We start from the raw sequence: 15,661 nt of genomic DNA on the forward strand, positions 1-15,661 counted from the left end.
GACTCTTATTTTTAATCATGTATTTCCAATTTCAAAAATAGTTTACAATCGTAAGACGTCATTTTATTTTTATCATGCAAGGAATCGAAGTGTGATGTGTGCTACTTATATTGATATCAGCAGTACATTAGACTAATCAGAAGGAAAATGCCTGGCAACGAAAGGTTGGGAAGATCGGATCGAAGAGAATGGGAACAAAGAGTAATTGTTATGGCAATGAAGGAACGATGAAGTTTGAAACAATGGATGGAGGATTTCAAATGAAGTATTGATCGTATGGTTTCTATATTTGAGGAAAGAACTCTTTAATTCTATATTATAATGAATTGGTTGTCCCCACTTGAGAGTTCATACACTGCAGGCGTATTTCTACACTAATGTTTATCTATCTAGTTGATTGATTAATCTAGTATGGAATAGCAACTGTATTAAGGGTATAATAAACTTTCAAATTAAACCTTGTCTTACATTATTTCTGAAGATTCAGGAACAGTTTGAGGTTGTAAGAATTTCAAGAACCGTGGTGCACGCATTGCAGGACCTTCTTGTATTGGCATAACTTTTTCAGGCATTACTTCAACAGATGGTTCTGGAAGAAAGAAAAAATGTACACATTTTTATTCACATGCTAAAAACATGGATTCGAATTTCAGTTGACATTTAAATATATATTATTTAGGATTGAACATGATACCATGACGTTACCTAACAAGTTCCTAACTAAGTTTGGTTACGAAAATGTTTCTTTGAATACTATCGGTTAGGGCTATTCATTAATAGATTCAATTGAACTATTCGTCACCAGATTGTAGCGTTCATCATAAATATGGATCGGTCGGAGTTAGACATTATCACAGTTGGATGCCGTCTCAATGGACTAGAGGTCAAGGGTTAGCGCTCGAGACCGGAAGTCCTGGGTTCAGGTGAGCACTTATGAGTCGCCTCATACCATGACTGGACGGCAATCCAGTGCTCTCAGGTTTCCAAAAATGGTCTAGCTTAGATTGACTTGTGAATTCAACTATTAAAAATAACTTTAAAAAATCCGAAAATCCATAATTTTGACAAGATACACGGATATTTTGTAAACTGAACAATTGACCCAATCCCTTCCTAAACGTTCACTTTATTAGGTGTCATATCAGTGACTTTCTGAAATTTATTGTCTTTCATAATGCTTTAATCAAATTAATTGATGTATTTAAATGTGAAAGAGTATGTTTTCAATTATTATATAGACTAGAAAGCTTAATCTGATGTCTTCTGCTGTTATTGAAAAAAAAGTATGCTTCATTTTAAAAGACTATTGAGATAATTAGAAAGGGGGTTTGTGGAGATTTTATTAATTTTATAGTTTAGATCATGAATCAATTGAAGCTTCCAGGTTTTCCATGGTGGTCTAGCTTCAATTGATTCATAATCTCAACTATAAAATTACTAAAATCTCCACAAACCCCCCTTCTGATAATAATCATATGCTCACTAGTGACAGGCTTCATGAGGTATATCCTGGAGTTCTAGTGAGAAGCAGTGACCAGTGGAGTTCAACCAGGTCTGTTGTGAGATAAAAACTCACTGAAGACATTGGTGAAATGGTTGCTCAACTTCGTGGATTGGCTGGAGCTAGACATTAACACCGTTGGATGCCGGCTCAGTGGTCTAGTGGTTAAGCGCTTGCGCGCGAGACTAACAGGTCCTGGGTTGGAGTCTCGCAAGACAGGATCATGGATGCGCACTGCTGATGAGTCCCATCGTCTGGCTTCAAGTGATTCATGATCTCAATTATAATATTGAGATAATTGTATAAAACAAACAATTTCAAATTCTTATGTAGAATTTTAACTTACTTGGAATTGGTTTAAGTTGTGCACGTAAATCAATTACTGGTATCACTTCCAATTTAGCAGATGCACTAACAACAGCATTTGGTTCAATATTGACTAATTCTGGTGAAATATCACTTCGTTGAGCTACAACAACTATTTCACCTGCATCTTCAGGTCTACATTTTTGCATATCTAGATAATAAATTAAACCATCAAATCTACTAATGTATCGTATTTCTTCACTTTCCGGTTGTTGTGCCTGTATAACTCCATAAGAAGGTACAGGTTGACCATTCACGTACCATGTTACAATTGGTGATGGATTTGCTACAATATGAGCTGTAAAACGAGCATTTTCACCTTCATTTATGCATACTGATTGAGGTGGTGACATTATTATTGGATTAGGAGAGGTTATTTCTTGTAGTCTGAAAAAATAAATTATCTTGATTAATTTACTATTTTCCATATACGAATATCAATATTATTATATAATATAGTAAATGCAAAGAAAAATGTAATTGAATGAGACAATATTGTTTAAATTCACCTAGTATTGTTTGTTTGGATCTTCCGGTTGATGTTCAGGACTGCAATTGATCAGTCCATCTCTTATTGGTATATGTGCATACTGTGCGTATTGTCTCGATATAGCCTTAATTTACAAGCACTGTAAGCAAAGATGGATAGTGGCTAGCAGTGGAATCCAGTTTGACGCGCGTTTCGTCATATTTAAGATTCGTCAGCTGCATGTACCTGCATCTCACAGTCGCTGTTAACACTGAGACTCGAACCCAGTACCTCCCACTCCAAACGCCATCACGTTATCCACCCAGCTACCGAGTCCTGATAGCCACTTGCTTGTGCAAGTGAGTAAGTATTAATATTATTGTTCAGATTATATTGATAAATTAATTCTGATGATCACTTTTACAATTATACTGTGATGTGTGCTACATATACCGACATAAGTAGTATATATCGTGAGTCAGAAGTAGAATATCTGGTATTAGAAGATCCAAAAGGGAGGAACAGAAACAGGAAGCAATTGGTATTGAGATAAAGGAACAGTGAAGTCTGAAACAACTAATTGGTAGTTGCAAAGAAACAGTCAAGTTTGATCGACATTCTGTAAATTAAGTATTTACTGTTTGGTTCCCAGGTTTTACTAAGATGTTCTGTAATTTTGAGTTTACAAACATTCGATTGCCCCCATTCGTGCTCTTGTTCACTACAAATACCAGTAATATAAGTGTTTATAAGTTTCTGATCACATTAGAGAACATAACACTAACATTCTCCCTTGCGGCTACACATCTTTTTAACCGTTGTAAATCATAGTGTTCACATTTTGTAAGTAGTATAATGTATCCAATATTAATTTTACTTGAAAATTATTTTTTTATGTGATTGTGCTTAAAAACATTCATTAACTGCTATAAATTAAGTCATGGCTAAACTGTTTTTACTTAGTTATTTTAAGGAAATAACTAGATTGGGACGTCGTTAATGCTGAAGAAGATGTTAAGATTATACACTCAACTTATCGGGGTTTATATATAGTTGAAATCATGACTCAGTTGAAAATAGACCACCATGGAAAACCTGGAACCACTTGACGGCCGTTTCGTCCTATTGTGGGACTCCTCAGCAGTGCGCATCCACGATCCCGTCTCGCGAGATTCGAACCCAGGACCTATCAGTCTTGCGCGTGAGCAATTAACCGATAGACTACTGAGCCGGCATCCAACGTTGTTAATGTCTAACTTCAACCAATCCACGAAGTTGAGCAACCATTTCATCAATGTCTTCAGTGAGTTGATGTCTCCCAAAAAACGTGGTTGAACTTCACTAGTTACTGCTTCTCACTAGAACTCCAGGAAATACCTCATGGAGCCCCTTATTGGGGTTTACTAAACAATTTATTTTACCCATTTTTCAATGCTTGTCCGCGTTTACTGTCTGCACGTGATAATAAATAATCATTGGTTGGGATCAACTAAAGAGTTACTAGAGTTAAGAAAACACTTGACAGCTCTCCAGTGTAATTTGAGATCAGGTCCCACATGTACAGTTTAGTATCTTTACCCTTTCAGAAAATATATAAATGGATTATATAATGTATACTAGAATAACTAACAATCAATCAAAAACACTTCACATACGGATCAAACTCACTGGATCAGGTCTTACTAAATAAGAGATTCGTTCATGTCGGTTGTTTTCGATTCATGTAATAAGAGCTTAAATAATATGTTTATTACTCAGCTTCATACTATAACACCTAATCGATCTTCATCACGTCTATTGTGACGATGACTACATTATTTCGATGATAAATGAGTGGTTCCGATCAAGTGACTACATACACAAACTGAAGACTATTGAAAAAAGTCACACAGTTTCAGTGTGTTTGTCTCATCGAAGTGTCCTATTGATGGTATTTTCATTAGAAACAATGTATTTAAAATCATGATTTTGTTCACAATACTCATAACGACTCACATTAATGTAAACAATCTGGTTAGATTTCAGTTGCAGACTGTTAAACCGTAAACGTGGTGAGTAGTTGGGACATTATTAACTGATTTCATAGATTAGTAAAGACAGGTTATTATGTTATAATTATTATTTGAACACATAAATATTGGTACAAAGGGGCACCGAATACATATGCGCCACACAAATCTCATTTGATTTGTGTGAGGGCTGTGATGCTGACCAGGTGCACAAACTGAAGCAGATGGTTTTCTTAGGGGACCACACCCCAAGCCTTTGACCTAAAGATCTGATCTACAAGGCAGTGGAGCATCGTGAGGAGATGCAGTCCCATGGTAGCCAGTGACCAACAATTGGTTCATCAGGATACTGGGGCCCATGTACACCATTGGTTTGGAATGAGAGTTTTCCAACTCCCCTAGGTGAACTTCCCGTTTCCACCAACCCGGTTAAATCGCCGGACATTCGCTTTTCGTTCTCTTAATTTCGTAAACAACACCCCCGCAACGAGAACGCAGTGGGTGGGACTTCCCTGTCAGAGGCTATATACGCGTGGCCATGTGGGGGTATTTCGAGAGGGAGAGCGGACTCTCCCCTAATATTCACTGGAATCTGTCTATCAAATTCATTTGATTTATAACTGCTTATAATCGTATGTAATAATGAATGAAAAATAGGAAACTAATCGTTTCTTACCCTTCTGGTTGTTTCTTTGGTATACTAAACTTTCGAATTATTTCTTTAGGTTTCTCTTCAACTAGATATGAAATAAAAATCACGTTATATTAGAACCAAGATTTGCTATCCAAAATAAAGAATCAGATTAACACTAGAGAATACTATACTCAATATGACTACAGGGAGTTAGGAGTCAAAATCAATAATAGGAAGGAAAATCACTTATTGAATAGTCCGTAGGCTGTAGTTATTTGTCTATGCTCAACGACTAATTATACTTTATTTTCACTACCATACATCACTTTAAATAGTATATTTGTTATATCATAGCGAAGGCTTAAGTACGGGTAACTCTCAGGACCTATTAATGGACGATCATTCTATATATATTCTTATTGTTTTACTATTGAGTAATTAGATTATGGATATCTATATTCATCTTATTATAAGCTTCATATTGACCTATGAATTACTATTATACGATTTACTGTCTCTAAATTATACTCAGTTTATTGATTACTGTATCCCACGTTCACAGCCACATTTGGCTTGATCTTGTAGATATAATATCTTCTATTTTATGGTGTGATGCCGTCTGTCTGTCTGGTATATAAACCGATTCTGCTTGAAATAAATGATTCGCATATTAGAAGCTGTAATTGGTTTTTATGGACTCAATTGGAAGGGCTAGATGGACAAGGGACCGATAAGGACGTTAAACTGCTCATACCAGTTGGACGTCATTGATTTGGTACAGCGTTAAGATTGTGGAAGTTGTATTTTGATTGGTGGATAATTCGTGTGATAAAAAAGCCGTACATAAGACCACAAGGAATTGGCATACAGCCTTCTTTTATAAAATCACAACAATATTTATTCTTCAATTGATTAACTTTGCAAAAGTAATTAGTTTCACGTTATTCTCCCTTCTGTACTGATAAGAAAAACCCAACCAATAAACGTTAATGACATGTACCATAGAATACTGAGTTGCAACTGATATTAACATGTGAGAGGTTATCAAGAAGGAATTCTAGGCTTTGGGGTTAGGTTATTTCCTACTGATCAGTATATATCTTATTTTAGTGTGGAATCCGTTATTCGATACATTGTAGATATAATATCTTTGAATTTGTAAGTGATTAATTTTAATTGAAGATCCATTTGACTTGATAATAAATCTAGACTAAGAATAACTGATATCGGATACTGTCATATCCCGTGGAGATTTATGAATGGTAACTTTTGAGAACTATTTATGGACCAATGTGATATGTATATTTCCTATTGCATAATTGTTATGTAACTCCATTATTCATATTCATGTTCCCCTTATTATGCGCTTTATTTTGACCCATAGACTTTTATTATACGATTTACTATTCCTGAGTTATACCCAGTCTATTAATTACTGCCTCCCTCATTCACAGCCACATTTGGCTAAATCTTGTACAAATGTTGTTTTCTATTTTATGGTACAATGTGGTCAGTTAGTTTGGTATATAAATCCAGTATGTTTGAAAATAATGGTTCATACTTCAGAGGCTGTTCTGTACTTAACTGGCTGGGCTAGGCAGAAAGCAGGACCGATAAGTACTCTAGACTGCTCGTATGGTTTCCATGTATCATTAGTCCGATCGATAATTCGCTGATCTCTAATTGGCGGTCTTATCACGTTACACATTAACAAGGCATCCACTCGGCCACAAGTCATAACAGATACGTTTACGAGTGATATATTTAAAAAGAACTACTGAATAAATATAATCATTTCAATAAAAATTATGCAACCGTTTTTACTTGAGTAGTTTATTATCTCTCTTTCAAAAAAAATAGGACCTACTTGGTGCTGAAATTTTTGCTCTTGCTGAAGCAGTTCCAGCTATATTCGCAGCCAAACATTGCCATGTACTTAAATCTTCAGATTGTAAAGCTACAATATGAAGTGTTGTCTCTAATTCATTTGTTAAAATTTGAATACGACCATCTGATGTTCCAGTGAATAACCTAAAATGTAATTTTTTATACATATAGTTGAAATCATGAGTCAATTGAAGCTAGATCACTATAGAGAACCTGGAAGCATTAGACGGCCGTTTCGTCCTATTGTGGGACTCCTCAGCAGTGTTGAATACATTAATTTCTTTTAATTATTACTTGACAAAACTTGATTACATCTTCTATAAATGATGAACTAGCAAATACGAATTCAGTGGAAGCTATATACATTGTCAACATACTTCAAGAAACAGTTTACAAGAAACCTAAGTTGATGTCCATCTAGTTATCTAATCATTTAGTACAACAATATGAGTCTAGATTTAACAGTGACACTTATTTTGGTTTTTTAAACTGGGGATTACCAGGGGACACTTTTTCTGCGTCTATTCGACTGGTTTCAATTTGAAGGAGATGTTAACATGTAAAATATACAATGAAAATTCATTTATTTCTCTATTTTCTCAAACAAACTTGATAAATGGAAATCAAGTTTTGGTCACTTCTGATGGAGTTTTGTTCTCTGAGCTGGATGGTTTGATCGTGGAGCTTTCATCGTCTTTCTGAACGACATCATCAGCACAAACGTCGGGTAGAAGTGCTGGTGATGTCGTTCAGAAGGACGATGAAAGTACCACGACCAAACCATCCAGTTCAGAGAACAAGACTCCATCAAAATCATCCACCTGAGCTACAAATCTTCTTAGCCACTTCTGTTGTTGGGATCATTCTTAGAATGAAAAGGTTTATGTAAATATTGCTGATTTTTCTAAATTTTGATCGGTTGATTTGGTTAAATATAATTAATTTATGATCCAGATCATTTTACATCAGTGGTAATGATAAACTTTCTATTTCCTTACATAACAAGCCTATATGTTTCATCTAACCAATATGTTCAATATAGGTCAATAAACTTACTTTCCATCTTTATGCCATGATAGTACTGGTTGTGGTATACCTTCTGCAACCGCATACAATGTAACTTCTTCATTAAGGGGTACTGTCAGTTGAGTAGGTGGTTTTTGTATGAACCGAGGAGCCTGTGAAATTGCTTGTGGCTTACTTTCGACATGTATATTAAATCGAAGTTCAGCTTGACCAAATTGATTAGTAGCAATACAACTACAGACACCAGAATCAATGTTAGGTACTGGTGTATCTAGAATTAGTGAACATACGTTTGCACGCATGGGGATGATCTGAAATGGTAAGGGATTAGAAAATGGAAAAAAAGATATGATTATTTGGTTTAGAGACATTTAAAAGATACCAAGATAATTCTTTAATAAACTCATATAAGCTTGAAAATCCCTGGAAAATAGGTGCTGAGAAGAAGCTTCGTTCACTTTCATGGATTCTCTGAAAATACTTCATTTTATTGCATGTGAAGTCAAGTGTGTCCATTACTGAGATATGGCTGGTAAAAACAAAGCAGTTCCTTAGTGACTTACGACTAGATATCAAGTTTTGATGGAAACGGTTTTAAAATATAACTAGTTCGTTCTATGTTAAAAGTACTTATAAAATTTGAGAGTATTTACCTTGTGTGTTTTATCCATGGTAATCGGACGACCATTAATAAACCACGATACTACTGGGCTTGGTTTCCCGATTACTTCAGCTTCTAAGCGAATAGGCTGACCTTCTTGTAAATGTAACACACCAGGACATGTGATTATTGGACCAGCTTCTGTCGGAGACCAAGGAAGAGGACCTCGACAGAATACTGGTGGTTGACCAGTTGGGGCAACACTTGATAGAGGTACAACGGAGAGCTACAATAAAAAGATCGCAACACTTCTTGAATGTTAAAGCACATGCGATGATATCACATTTCTTAAAAGAGATCTATGGAGGTTTACTAATCATCATGAAAGAAATCAATAACCATTAACAAATTTACTTACGTTAACAATACAATGATCTTCTCCAGCAGGATTTTTCGCTGATGCTACATAAATTCCAGAATCAGCTTCAGTAGGTTCTGTAATTTCCAATCTCACTTCACCATTATCCTGATAAAAAACGTTCATAATTACATAGGTCTCAATGTCTCTCCCATAAAAATATAAAAAGACTAATTTTAATGTCTATGTTTGTACATTGGGTACTTTAATTACTGTTAGAAAGCAAACAATATGTGACGTGTAGTGCTATCCTCTAAGTTACGACTAGTTATTGTTTCACATACAAGGTATTTATCACAAAATATGACATTGTATTGTACCAGGATTTCAATGATAATTGATCAAATTAATTAATTGTTTCATTTAGCATTTATCAACAAGGTGCCCCCTAATGCCCTGGTACGGCCAAGGGTGAGGAGAGTCCGCTCTCCCTCTCTAAATGCTCTCACATGGCCACGCGTATATAGCCTCTGCCAGGAAGTCACACTCACTGCCTTCTCGTGGTTGGGATGTTGTTTACGGAATTGAGAGGACGAAAAGCGAATGTCCGGCGCCTTAACTGGGTTGGTGGATAATGTGGGTCCACATAGGGGAGTTGGGAAACCCTGATTCCAAACCAATGATGTACATAGGCTTCAGGATCCTGAGGGAACAAATGGTGTATGAACCTATTGTTGGTCACCGGCTACCATGGGACTGCATCTCCTCACGATGTTCCATTGCCTTGTGGATCAGACTTTTAAGTAGAAGGCTTGGGCTGTGTCCCCCTAAGAAAACCACCTGCTTCGGTCAGCCCACACACAAAGTTTTCTAAAGCATATAATTCCATTTCATAGTTAATGAACTTGCTACACTAGTAGTGGTAAGATTATACATTATTAGTTGCTGAGCTACATTATTCACTATTACATCATACAAATGATGATACCAATTTTCCAAGTGTTGGTCGAAGTCACTAGGATGTATGACTTTAATTTTAAAAAGATAACTTAGGTAATAACTATTATGATCTAGAGTCTTTCAATCTTTTTATGGATGATTATGTACGAATGAAAAAGGTTAATTTAAAATAAATATCTGGAAGAAATACTATATTATTTAGGAAGTAGAGTACTGATATAAATAGAAACTATACGAATATCGTCTTCTAACCGATCTCTACTTTTACAAGTAATTACTATAGGGGATCTTTAGAAATATTTCGAATTTCTTAGTTAAGATTATAGAATGATTTTAACTTAGCGACCATTAAAATTCAGGAAGTAATGGATAGATGCCTTATCCTTGAATGGAACTCAACATCAATGAGTATCCACAACTACCTCATCAGAGGTCAGATCCAGGACCTTTGGCTTCATGCACGAACTCTTATCTTCTAGACCGCTGGTTCTGGTATCCAACTGTTAGAGACAGATTTGTGGATATGCATTTCTGAAGAGTCTCATGCTAAGATAAGATCATTCCCCAGGGCTTCTTGATTTCCACTGACTGTCTAACTATGATCAGTTCAAGATTTCAATTAAAAAACTGGTGTATAATGTAGAGGACGAAGTGGTTTCACTGACTTATTAAAAACAATGAGTATCAAATAGCTAAACTCCAAACTTTCATCGTGTAGTCTAGTTAAGTTCCTCGTTATTCTAAAATGGCAAATTTAATAAATGCAATAAATGTAATTCACTAGAATTAGACATGAATTATTAGCTTTTATCCGTTATTCTATAAAGACTTCACTTCGAATGTTACAGGTGAAAAAGTTAAAAAGGGAGTCAGTTACCATTATTGTATGAATCCAAGTTGTAGGATCATTTAAGTGAAGCTTGTTGTAGAGTGGGATTTTTCATAGAGCAATAACGTTTATTAGTTAAATATGAGACATTCATCAAGTAAAAATATATGTCTTGGTCTCTGACCCACACCATATGTTTAAGGGATACCGTCTGTTTGATTAAAGTATCAGCCAGTGATCTACTAGTTGAAAATCAAATTATTAGAACCTTAAATCACCTCTTAGCAATTAGTCTAATCTGTGAAGATTAAGATGCTGTGACTTTGAATGGGCGGTCGGTACAAAATAACGAAAGCTTTCATGATCAAATTGGAACAATTTTGTTATCCTATTTGTCGATGTTATTAACAGTTATTCGTTTCCACCTTTAAGTTGAGTATCTTAGTAGGTAGGAATCACTAACTAACTAATAGATTCAATTCGCTTAGTATTATTTGTTTGAATCTTCTCACTAATGTTTATGAATGCAACTGGTCAGTCCTAAACATGAATGGGAAGATTCAACCAAACAATACTAAGTGAATTTAATCTTCACTCCACTGCACAAGCAAGTGGCTATCAGGACTCAGTAGCCGAGTAGATAACGCGATGGCGTTTGAAGCGAAAGTTACTGGGTTGGAGTCCCAGAGTGAACATCAACTCTGAGATGCAGGTACATCCAGTTGACGAGTCCCAAATAGGACGAAACGCGTGTCCTGGATTCCACTGCTAGCCACTATCCATCTTTGCTTACAATAACTAATAGATTGTTTTTCATGTTGATAAGCCTACTGGAATTAATCAATAAACTGTTAATTAACCTGAATACAAAATAACATTGAATCCCATGAAGAAAACTAAAAGACATTCGATACTTACCAATACATGATAATGTATCCTTTCATCTGAATACAATGGTTTCCCATTTTTAAGCCATTGTACGCTTGGTTTGGGTTGACCATAAACTCTGCTATTTATATGCAATGGGATCTTCTCATTTATTTTAAGTTCACTTGGAAATCGTTCAATGAAATTGGGTGGAATCATTTCTGGTTGTATAAATATTGTTTGTTGTTGATATGTATGCGATAAGTCGGTGATATCCATAGATGGATGACTTAATTTCCATTCATATTCAGTATGAACGACTGGCTCTGGCAGAACAGATCTGAAATTTAATTCATATATATATTGAGATTATGCATTTATTAATGTTAGACCACTGTTGAAAACCTGGAAGCACAGGACAACCGTTTCTTCCTAGTATGAGACGACTCAATAGTGAGCATTCACGATCGCGCATGCGTAAGTCGACCCATTTATCTGGCGCTTAACGGTGTTATTGTTTAACTAGATTCAATAATTTTGATCTTTTGATTAATTTTAAATACTACAATTTCTAAGGCATGATATATTTATCAGTGGAATAATATGCAAAATAATAAAACACTCTGGAGGTCTAGTTAACACCTTCAGATAAGTGATTAATTTTTAAGTAAAGACATTTTTAAGATGATCTAGTTGAAGACAAGCAAGCTGAATCTGGTTTATCGAATGTAAGCTTAAAATGAAAATGATTTAATAAAGTCCTTAGTAAAATTGGTTGCTATGAAGATCAACTATCTCTGAATTACAAATAAAAGAAAGGACTGTCGGTCACGGCCCGAATAGCTCAGTGGTAACGTCTCTGACTGTGAAGCTGAGTGACACGGGATCAAATCCGTCAGGGAGCACCAGTTCCTTTAAGATTACAGGTACACCTTGCTGACGAGTGCCAAGTAGCACGAAACCAGGGTCCAGGGTTTCCTGTTGACCACCTCCAACCACCATCTTAGGAAAGGACTGTATTAATTAGTTAAATTCAAGTGATTTGAAAAGAATATTCGTTATAAAACCTACTATGGTTACTAATTATAAAACACACCTTAATGAGGATGTAAATGGATTGTTCAGTGAATAGTAACTCAGATATATTAGGCGGAACCTACTGATTGATAGAGTTGTTATTTTCACTACTCACAGTTTTTTTATTGAATGAAGAGATTGAAATAAACGCATCATATAAAATTCAGTGTATTTAAAGCTCTCATGAAAACTTACATAGGCTCTTCACGAATTATTTGCAGACACTTCGAACACGAACCAGCTGGATTTGTAGCTGTCACTATCCATTCTCCTTGATCATCTGGTTGAATTCGCTGAATGATTAATCTTGTAATCCCTGTATTAGGTATATTTTGAATGAATTGATTCGGATTGTTATACACAATCATTCCATTATGATACCAATTCAATGAATTCAGTGGTAAACCTTTAACTTCCACTTCTAATATCAATTCTTGATCAGGTTGAACTCTTACTGGAGAGTCTGGGAATTTAATAAACTCCGGTGGTTGAATAGTTGGTTTTTTTGTATCGCTTATGGCTATTTTTTAAACAAAATAAAATCATTATTAAGCATAAATCTATATAACAAAGTAAATTTTTATTAGAAGAGGTTTTGTGGAGATTTAGTATTTTCATAGTTGGAAGCGTGAGTCACTTGAAGCTAGACTACCAGGGAAAACCTGGAAGCACTGAACGGCCATTTCGTAGTTGTGGATGAGCACTGCTGAGGAGTCCCACAATAGAACGAAACGGTCAGGATTAAGGTCGACAGAACGGGCTGTCAATTAATATGTAATGATATTCAGATAGATCACATTTGTCTGAAACTTGTTCCGATGGTATTGCTTAGGAGGATTATGAAAGCTTTGTGAATAAATCATCCATCTTAGTCGATGAAACTCCACCAAAATCCATAAAAATCAATTTGTTGTATCTTTCCAGGAACGTTAAACACCCTTCAAGGGACCTTACTCTGACCATTATTAAAGTGAAAACTATTCAAATTAAACCATTTGTAATCATTCCATCAATTGAACACACTAACAGTATGTTAAAAGGTGATTGACTGACAGTTATTTTTCAAACTTTGGTTATATCCCCAAATAATACGACGCCGATAAAGAGGTAATGATCTGTTACTCAACTAAACTGAACCTCACACATCAAATGAGCAGCGGGATATATAACTGATTACTTGGATTCTTATGAATAGTATTAAAATAAAGCTTCTTGTCACTTTGGTTAGTTTTAATTCATACTGATCTTTGAAAAGTTTAGGCATGAGTTTAACAATTTACAAAGTGTAAAGATTCAAATGTGCAAACTTAACAATTTACTTTTTGGTATAACACTTATATTAGCCATAATTTCTGCTTGACCAGCCATATTTTCCGCTATGCATGTATAAAGACCAGAATCTTCTGGGAATAATTCATTCATAATTAAATGTCCTGTCATTATTACTGGATGAGGTTGTAATTCATTCACATCAGATACAGGTGGTCCAACTTGAGTTTGTTGATGATCTGGGCTATCAACTAAAGGTTGTCCATTTAGGTACCATTTGATGAACGGTATTGGATTGCCGCAAGCTTCAGCTGTTAAAACCAATCGTTCACCTTCATATATTTCTATTTCTGGACTAAATGTCTATTATGAAAAAGTTGTATGTTAGAAAAGATAGTGATTAGTGTGAATGTCATGGTAGTATACGAGATGAATTAAGACACTATGGAAATAGGTTTAGACATTTCACTTGAACAGATTGTGTGTTCTGTTATGATACATTATGCTGAGAAACATTAGTTGGATAGAATTAAAGCGGTAGTAACTATGACTGAAGTGAAAAAGGTTGAGTTTTGGTGTAGGTTTGATGACATTTTCTTATCTTCATGTCAGCTGTGTTCAAATCATGTTGCATTCGGAAATGTATCAATATCCTATGATTTCAAAGTACACAAGAAACATGTACTATCAGATGCTAGTAACATAAACTTGTCTCTTAGCTTCGCAGGTCATATTTAATAGCCATCAAGTAATACGATGAGAATTACTGCTCACTATGTCATATTGACTGAATTAAAAGTAAGATTACTGGAACCTTATCGTGGTTTGAGAGTGAGATTAATTGGCTTATCAATGTGTCGATCTATTTGTGAAGAGTTTTTTTTGACCAAGACGAAATTTACCTTGGGATGTAGTAAAACAGTAAATATCTTCATTCATTTAATACTTTAATGTGTTGGGAGTCAGGGAATTCAAGCCGATTACTACTTTATTTTATAAATGGATTGATTTTGATAGTGAAGCTCAATTTTCTTTTCTGAAATAAAAGTATGAATTATGGTTGAGCAGAAATATCCAGCATTTAACACACGTATCGATCTTGAGATGGTGGAGAAGATTTGTAGCTGAGAAACCAATAGGAGATACAACCAAAACAAAGAAATAAACAATGACAGATTTAAGGTCAATAAGAACCAATCAACATCGAGGTGCACAGTACAAGCTGTGAATCACATGTGGAGAAATTCAAACACTTCACTTATGCCCGAAGTTTGTGCTGATGATGTCGTTCAGAAGGACGGTGAAAACTCCACGACCAAACCATCCAGCTCAGAGAACAAAACTCCATCAAAACACGTATCGATCTTCCGTGAAGTATAATGGACAACTCTTATCGATTACAGTACAGTAATTGATACTTAGTAAATATGTACCTGGATTTTTAGCTGGTCTACGTGTCACTATATATACATCTCAATACATAACAAATAGAAAATAACCATCTTCACTTTAAAAGAAGTTGAAGTGAATCATAAATATCTGATCAATAAGCGTGAATTCATAATTGACGTACCTTTGTGAAATATGGCTTCTCCGGATATGGTTTAGGTTCTGGAGATGGTATATGAACTTGTTTTAAACCTTCTACTTGCACTGTCAATTGGCTCAGACATAACTTATCTAATTCACGAGGATAAGGTCTTTCTGGTTCTGCAAAACAAAATTAAAAATAAAAGAATTTAAATCAGAAGGGGTTTTGTGGAGATTTCAGTATTTCTATAGTTGAAATCATGAGTCAATTGAAGCTA

The 15,661-nt window shown here is 35.2% G+C and overlaps 1 protein-coding gene across 1 annotated transcript in view; it reads right to left on the reverse strand.

The window, feature by feature from the left end:
• The window catches only part of Smp_157020 (putative hemicentin), a gene marked incomplete at both ends in the record, with an annotated part of 109,067 nt that overhangs the window by 32,913 nt on the left and 60,493 nt on the right, over positions 1-15,661 (reverse strand). The window contains 10 exon segments of the mRNA XM_018799888.1: positions 1,848-2,254; positions 5,022-5,082; positions 6,847-7,010; positions 7,923-8,203; positions 8,546-8,779; positions 8,912-9,019; positions 11,559-11,847; positions 12,780-13,104; positions 13,904-14,216; positions 15,427-15,563. Coding sequence (XP_018653756.1) covers positions 1,848-2,254; positions 5,022-5,082; positions 6,847-7,010; positions 7,923-8,203; positions 8,546-8,779; positions 8,912-9,019; positions 11,559-11,847; positions 12,780-13,104; positions 13,904-14,216; positions 15,427-15,563 — 2,319 coding nt within the window.

The sequence above is a fragment of the Schistosoma mansoni genome, chromosome W, assembly GCF_000237925.1.
Source record: "Schistosoma mansoni strain Puerto Rico chromosome W, complete genome".
Lineage (NCBI taxonomy): Eukaryota > Metazoa > Platyhelminthes > Trematoda > Strigeidida > Schistosomatidae > Schistosoma > Schistosoma mansoni.